Source organism: Carlito syrichta, unplaced genomic scaffold (assembly GCF_000164805.1).
Source record: "Carlito syrichta isolate Samal-C Ts95f unplaced genomic scaffold, Tarsius_syrichta-2.0.1 Scaffold304598, whole genome shotgun sequence".
NCBI classification, from domain to species: domain Eukaryota; kingdom Metazoa; phylum Chordata; class Mammalia; order Primates; family Tarsiidae; genus Carlito; species Carlito syrichta.
In genome coordinates this window covers 395245-405491 of record NW_007248694.1, presented here as the reverse complement: position 1 = coordinate 405491, position 10247 = coordinate 395245, and the positions used below count along the sequence as shown (strand labels likewise).

The 10247-nt window shown below is 41.3% G+C and overlaps 1 protein-coding gene across 1 annotated transcript in view; it reads left to right on the top strand.

Annotated features, from left to right (window-relative positions):
* STX12 (syntaxin 12) overlaps window positions 1–10247 on the top strand; it is a 44039-nt gene that overhangs the window by 29520 nt on the left and 4272 nt on the right. Inside the window, exons 5-7 of the mRNA XM_008060329.1 lie at window positions 4222–4265; window positions 5804–5909; window positions 9228–9300. Coding sequence (XP_008058520.1) covers window positions 4222–4265; window positions 5804–5909; window positions 9228–9300 — 223 coding nt within the window. The remainder of the gene's footprint in view (window positions 1–4221; window positions 4266–5803; window positions 5910–9227; window positions 9301–10247) is intronic.

Genomic DNA, 10247 nt, shown 5'->3' with positions numbered 1-10247 from the left:
TGGCTCAGCCTGTAATCCCGCGCCTTTGGGAGGCTGAGGTGAGTGGATTGCCTGAGCCCGTGGGTTCGAGACCCTCCCAGGCAACTTGGGAGACCTCATCTCTACAATAAATAAAAAATGAGCTGGGCGTGGTAGCACGCGCCTTTAGTTCCAGCTACTTGGAAGGCTGAGGCGGAAGGACATCACCAGAACCCAGCAGGTCAAGGCTGTGGTGCCCGGGAGCGACCACTGCACTCCAGTCTGGGTGACAGAGTGAGACTACAACTCCAAAAAAAAAATTATTAAGGACCCAACAAGATATTGTTTATATGAATCATACCTATTGGTATATATTTATATTAAAAATTAAAACTGAGAAGAATTTTAGCTGTTTATTTATTAACTCATTAGCAAATAATCTGTTACAAATTAATATGACTATAAATTAAAATTTTAATTAAAAAGAACTTTCCAATACAATAAAATAGTGGGAAGAGTGGCATTATTTTTCTTTTTGCAAATATTTTTTGAATGTCTGGCTTAACAGAAGACAGCTAGATTTTCATAGCTACTTCTGTTTTTTAACCTCCGTACGAAAGATAAAAGTGATTTATACATCACCGTAATAGCATTTGGATATTCTGAATTTGATCATGTATTTACTTTTTCCAGTGAGTTTTCTACTTTCACGTGTTTTCATGTGACTAATTAGCATTGGAAAAGGAAGGAATATTTTAATCACTTTTTCAGATCATTGTTGATACTCTTCCTCGATACCACATCAAAACTTGACAAAAATTGGCTGCATTGTGGAGTCTAAAACTATATTAATAACTTCTTTTTTTTTGAGTCAGAATCTCACGCTCACGTGAATGAGTCAGAATGGCATGCTAATTAGTCACACAGTCAGAATGGCACGCTCATGGCTACTGCAGCCTTTACCTGGGCTCAGGTGATCAGTCTGCCTCAGCCTTCCGAGTAACTGGAACTACAGGCATGCACCACCACGCCTGGCTAATTTCTTGATTTATTGTAGAGATGTGGTCTCACCAAGTTACCTGGGCTGATCTTGAACCTGTGGGCTCAGACAGTCCTCTCACCTCGGCCTCCCAAAGTGCTGGAATTATAGGCATGAGCCACGGCACCTGGCCTAATGACTTCTTTCATATTCTGTTATATTAGCATCTATTGGTCTATGTTATACTTTGGATATTTTATCCATGCATGTATTTTTATAGCATCATGTATTTATCACTTGAAAAATATTGGTTCCCTGAATTATGCAGGTCTTCCAAATGTTGTTACATATAATTATTTTATTTATTTATTAAAAAAAAATTTTTTTTTTTAGTAGGAGTTTCACTCTGACGCCCAGGCCAGAGTGTAGTGGCACGATCATGGCTACCACAGCCACTACCTGCTGTGCTTAGGCAATCTTCTACTTCGTCTTCCAAAATGCTAGGACTCTAGGTGTGAGCCACTGCACCCAGCTCATTGTATTTCTTTTTTTTTGTGGAGTCTCATTCTGTCACTCAGGCTGTAGTACAGGGGCATACTCACGGCTACCCCAGCGTTGACCCGCTAGGCTCCGGTGATCCTTCCACCTCAGCCTGCCAAGTAGCCGGAACTACAGGTGAGCGCTACCATGCCCGGCTTTTTTTTTTTTTTTTTTTTGTAGAGGCAAGGTCTCACCAAGTTGCTGGACTGGTCTCAAACCTATAGGCTCAGGCAATCCATTCACTTCGGTCTCCCAAAGTACTGGGATTACAGGCTGAGCCACCAAGCCCGGCCTCATTGTATTTCTTTATACAGCAAAAATACGTATGCTTTCCATTTCATCATATAGATATTAGAAAGATGTGTATTGAAGAGTCAAGGGTTAATTAATAATTTGTATGACTTCAAGAACAAATTGGCTTTTTTTCTTTTCACTGTGAGTACCTGGCCATGAAGAATACAATAATACTAGTATAGTTTGGTACAGCTACCTTGAGCCATTTTATCTACCATTGCTTTTGCTCCATCAGTGTAAATATCAACACAGTGAAAAAAGCAAGTAAACACATTAGTATTATTTTGAATAATGGTCAGACAAATGAAAAGGTATTCAACTTCTTTAGTAATTGGGAAATTGCAGATTAAAATTAAACGTTCACAAGGAGAACAAAAGTTTAAAATTCTATAAACACTAGGGATTGTTGTTTTGGATATGATGCAACAGGAACTTTTCTGTCTGGCCAGTGGTAATTTAAACTGGAACTACCAGGCTGGGTGCAGTGGCTCACACCTATAATCCCAGCGCTTTGGGAGGCCGAGGTGAGAGGATTGCCTGAGCCCATGGGGTCGAGACCAGCCTGGGCAACTTGGCAAGACCTCATCTCTACAATAAATAAATAATTTTAAAAAGTAGCTGGGCATGGTGGCGTGTGCCTACAATTCCAGCTACTTAGAAGGCTGAGATAGAAGGATCACTTGAGCCCCATAGGTCAAGGCTGCAGTGACTGTGAGTGTGCCACCGCACTCCAGCCAGGGCAACAGAGTGAGACTCCAACTCAAAAAAAAACCAAAAAAAAACTGGAACTACTACTTTGGAAAGCATTTTGGCTATACCTTTTGACTAAGTAGTTCTAAGGTAGAGAAATATATATATGTTACACCAGGATGTATGTATGAGGATATTCATAACAGCGTTGTTTGTAGGGGTCAAAAATTAGAAACAGCCAGATGCCTGTCAACAGTAGAATGGATAAATAAATTGAAACACAGTCATATACTATAATCTCCTACAGCAAATAAAATGATTGGACCACTGTTTCATTCAGCATCATAGAGGGACCTGACAATATCAGGAGTGATCCCCCCAAAAAGCACAAAAGAATACAAACAATATAATTCTATTTATGTGAAGTTAAAAAATTGGCAAAGTAATATTGAATACGGATGGATATCACTATTTTTATTTTTTTTATTTTTGAGTCAGTCTCTCACTCTGTTGCCTAGGCTAGAGTGCAATGGCACAATCACAGCTCACTGCAGCCTGGACTGCCTGGGCTCAGGCAATCCTTCCACCTCAGTCTTCTGAGTAGCTGGGACTACAGGGATGCACCAACGTGCCTGGCTAATTTTTTGATTTTTTTTTTTTTTTTGTAGAGACAGGGTCTCACTATGTTGCCTACATTGGTCTCGAACTCCTGGGCTCAAGCAATCCTCCCATCTCAGTCTTCCAAAGTGCTGGGATTACAGGCGTGAGGCACTGTGCTTGGCCAACATATTGCTATTTATTTTTTATTTTTTTTTTATTTTTTTGAGTCACTCTGTTGCCCAGACTGGAGTGCAGTGGCCGCTCCCGGCCACCGCAGCCTCAACCACTGGGCTCTGGCGATCCTTCCGCCTCAGCCTTCCAAGTAGCTGGAACTACAGGCGCATGCTACCATGCCCGGATAGTTTTTGATTTATTGTAGAGATGAAGTCTTGCCAAGTTGCCCAGGCGGGTCATGAACATATCGCTATTTTTAAAGTGCAAGAAAATGATTTTCACAAAGTCAGGATATTAGATACTTTGTGGGGAGGGAATGTGCTGTGATTGGAGAAGGGCATATGGGTGGGCTTTGGGGACACTGGCAGTGTTGTTTCTTGATCTAGGAAAAAAAGTAAAAGAAAAAGGAAAATTACATGTCAGGTCAGGTCTGCAGGAGAAAAAAATAGAGTACCTCTGGTGGGTAGATATTTGAAATTTTTTTTCATTTTGCTTGTTCTGTATTGTTATCATAGAAATGTTGAGCTTTTAAAAAATGAAAATACATTGGTCTTTAATATTTTTTCTTTGTTTTCAAATTACAAAAGCAATCTATGTATTAAACTGATTTTTGAAGTGGTAGATTTTTTTTTACATGTTCTGAACTTATTTTTGCAAATTTTCAACCCCTCCCTTAATCTGCCCACCTGCAAATTTTAAAATAGGTTATTATTATTGTTATTTGTATCTGTCTCTCCTACCCATCTTCTCCCCATCCTGTTCAGTGTGGTTTCTGTTGTGGACTCAAACTGGCATGCAGACTTGCTTTCAACCACTTCACACCCATTTGTTAGTTGAGACAGATTGCCAGAGTCCTGTATCATCTTATAGATTCTGTTGGTACCAAGGGATATCGCTTCTTTATGCTATAGCTAAGGATACCCTTGTTTTGTGTGTCTGTGACTTGTTTCTGGATGACAGCAGCAATAATGCCATCTATTTTCTAGGCGGAAGAGAGGCAAAGAGAAGAGCAGTTGGTCTCATTTGACAGGTAATAAAATTATTCATATAATCTGCTGGAGAGTTGAGATGGAATCTGTATCTTTATACTTATTTTTAATTTTAAAAATCAGTGAGAAAAAGAGGAAGACAAGAGTAATTTATAACCTACAAAATAAAACTAAAACATCAAAACCATGGGCTTTTGCAAGATCTTTGAGCTATGGAAAGAATAATTTCAAGGTGAATAAAAAAATTCCGAGAAACCCTCGATGACTAAGTGTTGGGGAGAGAACTTGACTCACATACGCATCTCAGATTAGGAGGTCTAAAGTATCTTCCTTAATTCAGATTTAAGTCCTACAGAGTTCTTGGGTCTGTTTACTCACCTCTAAAATGGGGCAATTCATCCTTCTATGAGTATTAAGAGGAGAAGCCATCAGGTTGTCTCTGAATGATGTCCCCTTTGATTTGTTTCTCCAAACAAATCCCATAGAAATGTGTTTGTGGTATTAAACTGACCATCCTCTTCCAGGGCATTTAATATGTTTTACCATAGATATGTATTCATCTCTTGCCACTGTACTGTGTGCACCTTGAAAGCCTGGGGACTTGGTCTTACTCAGTTTTCTATATCTAGCACATGGAGAATATTCTTTAAATATTGTAGAGATAAAGTATGATTTATACATATTGTTGGAAAAATGCGAGTTCTGACATTTCACTAGCATTCTGTTAGGAGGTATTTAACCCAAAGCATAACCTTTTCTTTTTTCTTTTTTCTTTTTTGAGTTGGAGTCTCACTCTGTCACCCAGGCTGGAGTGCAGTGGCATGCTCATGGCCACCGTAGCCTTGGTCTACTGGACTCAGGCGATCCTTCTGCCTCAGCCATCCAAGTAGCTGGAACTACAGGCATGTGCCACCATGCCCAGCTAATTTTTTTTGTTTGTTTATTTATTGTAGAGACAAGATCTTGCCAAGTTGCCCAGGCTAGTCTAGAATCCCTAGGCTCAGGTAATCCTCTTGCCTCCACCTCCCAAAGTGCTGGGATTTTAAATGTAAGCCACCACACACCCAGCACCAAAGCATAACCTTAAGGAAATTTCTGAAAACCAGGAGATGTGATTCTGTTGAATTAATTGGTGAAGCACCGATAGATCACTTAGCCTGCTCTCCTTCTCCTGTTTAGTACTCAAGGTACTGACAACACAGCTTGAGAGTGCCCTGGAAGAGGATGGATCAATATCATTCATTGAATTCAAGTCTTGGCCACTTTTGTGTGTGTGTGGCATGTCCTAGCAAGACTGCAGAGTGTATTTCTAAATGGAAATAGCTAGGAGTCCCATCCCTTATTCTGCTTCATTTCAGCTTTGCTCATGGAAGCCAAGTCTTTATTTCTTCGTATTATCTGCTCTTTGCCTGTAGATGTGAAGAACATGGCCCTTGGGGACTTAGTATTGATACCAGAGGAGTTGGAACTCTGGTAGTATCCAGTGTTGCCTAGGCTCTGCTAGCAATAGAGGTGTTGTAGATATGGCTTGTCATGGCTTAGAGAGGAGGAATCAACTGGTATGCTTGCCTCTTGGCAGCCATGAGGACTGGAACCAGATGCAGAGCCAAGAGGATGAAGTGGCTATCACCGAGCAGGATCTGGAGCTTATTAAAGAAAGGGAAACGGCAATTCGGCAACTGGAGGTGAGAATCAGATCATGTTTTTTGTTTGACTCAATGTGTGCAGGTATCTGGACTCATTAGTTCACCTTAATTTTCTCAATGGTTAAGAAAAAGCATAAAATGAGTCATTGTGTGATTTGCATATTGTCTGTCTCAATGTAATCATGATGAATTTTAACTACTGTTATGATGGTATTGGCCTTGGTGCCCATGAGTACCCAAATCCTTTTCTCAATTACCACATCTTATATGGTCTTCTTAAGAAATATGCATGGAGAACAGAATAAGTCAAATAGATATTTTATTGCTCATTAGACCTTTGTCCCCATATCTCAGTGCCAATCTGGCTCTGGTTTAGGTAGTATTCTACGGAGAGCCCCTTTGCTTAATATGAATAGCCCAGTATAAAGGCAAGCCAAGTCTTGCTCCATTTTTATGAATTTAAAGTCCAATCCTAAAATTGTAGATGTTATCCCTTCAGTGGGTCAGAGAAATAGGAATCGTTTTTGAGGAGGGGTTTGAGGAAGAGGTCTGTAGGCCTTTCTTTCCTGAGCTTCTATCTTTAGCTTTGCATAGTGACTGGTAAAATATCCTTAAACCTGTGAAGTTTTCTCCATGGAAGTAGAAGACTGCCATCCTTGGAATGGGGGAAAGGAGAGAAGGCAGGAGAAAAACTTTGAGCTCCTTCTTGAACTTCATCTATAGTAGTGGTTCTGAAGCCTGATGTGCATTAGAACCACCCGGGGAAGATTTTTTTTTCCAGTTGGAGTCCTACTCTGTTGCTTAGGCTGGAGTGCAGTTGCATGCCACCCCATTGTTGACCTGCTGGACTTCGGTGATCCTCCACCTCAGCCTTCTTTTTTTTTGAGTTGGAGTCTCACTCAGTCGCCCAGACTGGAGTGCAGTGGCCGCTGTTGGCCACTGCAGCCTCGACCTGCCGGGCTCCAGCAATCCTTCCGCCTCAGCCTTCCAAGTAGCTGGAACTACAGGCGCATGGTACCACACCCAGCTAAGTTTTGATTTATTGTAGAGATGAGGTCTCACCAAGTTGCCCAGGCAGGTCTCCAACCCGTGGGCTCAGGCAATCCACTCACCTCGGCCTCCCAAAGTGCTGGGATTACAGGCTGAGCCACCGAGCCCGGTCTCAGCCTTCTAAGTAACCGGAACTACAGGCACATGCTGCCATGCCCGGCTAATTTTTCGATTTTTTTATTGTAGAGACGAGGTCTCACCATGTCGCCCAGGCTGGTTGTGAACCCATGGGCTCAGGCAGTCCTCTTGCCCCGGTCTCTCAAAGTTCTGGGATTACAGACTTGAGCCACTGCACCCAGCCTAAACACCTGGGGAAAATTTTTTTTTTTAAAACATGTGTTGAGTTCTATGGACTGCTTGCTACCATTGCAGCTGGGGAAGATTTTTAAAATACGCCAGCTCTCCTCATCCACTGCCAAGTAATAGACTGGATGATGTGAAATTCCTGTTTGTGGTAGGTTAAACATGGGCAAATAGCTATAATTTTATATGGTTCAACCTAATAAGTCATAATTTCTGGGGGTGAGGCCAGGAGCATGGGCATCTTTTTAAAAACTCCCCGGGTGATTATAATGTTCAGCCAGGATTGAGTCCCACGACCATAGAGCCCATCAGTGTCTGTTTTTAGATAGGACAGTTTATTCTCAAGTTATGATTACTTTATTGCCTTCAAAGGTGTTATATCTTTCTTCCTTTTCACCTACTGCTACTGACATTGACTTGACTCTCTAATATTAGAAATACAGTCCATAGCTGCAGGTTTCACATACTCAGATTCAGCAAACATTGGATTGAAATATTCAGAAAAAGCAATACAACAATAGATAATATAAATGTAAAAAGCAGTATAAAAACTATTTATAGCTGGACTCAGTGGCTCAGCCTGTAATCCCGCGCCTTTGAGAGGCTGAGGTGAGTGGATTGCTTGAGCCTGCGGGTTTGAGACCCACCTGGGCAACTTGGCGAGACCTCATCTCTACAATAAATCAAAAAATTAGCTGGGCATGGTAGTACGTGCCTGTAATTCCGGCTACTTGCGAGGCTGAGGCGGAAGGATTGCCGGAGCCCAGCAGGTCAAGGCTGTGGTGGCCGAAAGTGGCCACTGCACTCCAGTCTGGGCAACAGAGTGAGACTCCAACTCAAAAAATAAAAATAAAAAAATAAAAAATAAAAACTATTTATATAGCATTTACATTGCATTAGGCATTATAAGTAATGTAAAGATGATTTAAAGTATGTGGGAGGATGTACATAGGTTTATTTGCAAACACTATGCCATTTTATATCAGGGACTTGAGGTGAGGGGTCCTGGAACCGATTCTCAGCAGATACCAAGGAATGAACGTACTGTTATAGCAGAGAGTAGAGTGAAATAAGACATATGGAGCTAGGGCCATAACGTAGGGTTTGTATGTCAAGAGGTAAGAAATGACTAGATATGAAAATTGAGCCCAGGCTAAGGAATTTGAACTTCATCCTGTTGACTATGGAGTGATCTTTTACTTTGCTGACATCCATTATATTTTCTGCCTTAGCTCCACATTAGCCACTGCCCTTGAATCTGAAAAATTCAAATATAGGGTTTTTTGGTTTTTTTTAAACCACTGTTCAATTCTTCTATCATTGCCAAGAGAACGGGATGCAATTCAGCACACCAAGCCACCAAGCTGATGTGCTTTTACCTTCTTCGATCAGAGCAGCAGGTTTCCAAACAGGATGTTGTCCATTCACCTTGGAACTGCTAACCGCAAGCCAAGCAGCTCCTTGTCAGTCAGCTGAGAGTTGTTTATAGCGCACTGTCCAAGTGGCGATAGAATCCAGTAGCTCCACACAGCTCTAGAGTCAGTCTTAGGGGAAAAGAGGCTCCTTCCTTGCATCTCCTCCTTGCATTCCTCAGGCAGTGTGGTCTCGTATAAACCATTTAAAAATCCAAAGTCCCAGTAGTAGTTGTTGGAATTTGCTCATAGGCTTTTGCCATAAGGCCCAGTAGGCTCCACATGGGGCTCTTAAACCAAGAATTTGTTCATATCAGCACTCCAGCCTTCTACTTTATACTGTTTGGGCTTGGATGATCTTACTGGTTCCCATGTAACATGTTCACTTAATAGTGCTTGAAGGGTCGATTTACAGGCCTTCTGTCTTATAGTATTGGGTAGGCAGTGATAGACCATTTCTGTTTATGAGAAAGCATGCTTTATAGAACCTTAGAAACACATGTGCTATATTAATAGCTAAAACTTTAGGTAAGTCAAGAAGATGAATTTTCTAATATGTTGCTTAATGTTAGTTGTTTTTTGTCTTCCTTAGGCTGACATTTTGGATGTCAATCAGATATTTAAAGATCTGGCTATGATGATCCATGACCAAGGTGATCTGATTGGTATGTATTATTGATAACTTTAACCTCAAGGTGAGTTGATAGTATTTGTAGAAAAAGAAGTCAGTAGTGGTGGTATGCACCTATGGTTCTGGCTACTTAAGAGGCTGAGGCTCAAGGACTGTTTGAGGCCAGTCTAGGCTACATAGCAAGACCCCATTTTTCTCTCTCTCTCTTTTTTTTTTTTTTGAGTTGAAGTCTCGTGATCCTTCTGCCTTGGCCTCCCAAGTAGTTGGGACTACAAGCAAATGCCACCATGCTTGGCTAGTTTTTTTTTTTTTAATTTGTTGTAGAGATGAGGTCTTGCTATGTTGCCCAGGCTGGGACTCCATCTCTTAAAAAAAAAAAAAAAAAAAGTCAGTAAGATGTGTCAGCTATAGAATTAAATTTAGTAATGCCATTTTAAAAATTATTAAATTCATTTTCTTAGCAATTTTCTTACATTGTCAAATGTAAAAGCTAAAATGAAGCCTCGTGAATATTCAGCCCCTTTTGCTTGCCGTCGCTTCTTGGTAAGTCTTTGTTTAGAGAATAGCAGTCAGTTTCTCAGCTTTTATCTCCAGAAACTTGCACATTTTTTTTTTTTTTTTTGAGTTGGAGTCTCACTCTATCGCCCAGACTGGAGTGCAGTGGCAAGCTCACGGCCACCACAGCCTTGACCTACTGGGTTCAGGCGATCCTTCCATCTCAGTCTTCCAAATAGCTGGAACTACAGGTACATGTCACCACACCCAGCTAATTTTGTTTGATTTATTGTAGAGATGAGATCTCGCCAAGTTGCCCAGGCTGGACTCAGGCAATCTTCTCTCCTCCTCCTCCCAAAGTGCTGGGATTGCAGGCATGAGCCACTGCACCTGGCAACCTGCACAATTAATAACTCTTTTTTTCATCCGGGCTCGGTGGCTCAGCTTGTAAACCCGCGCCTTTGGGAGGCTGAGGTGAGTGGATTG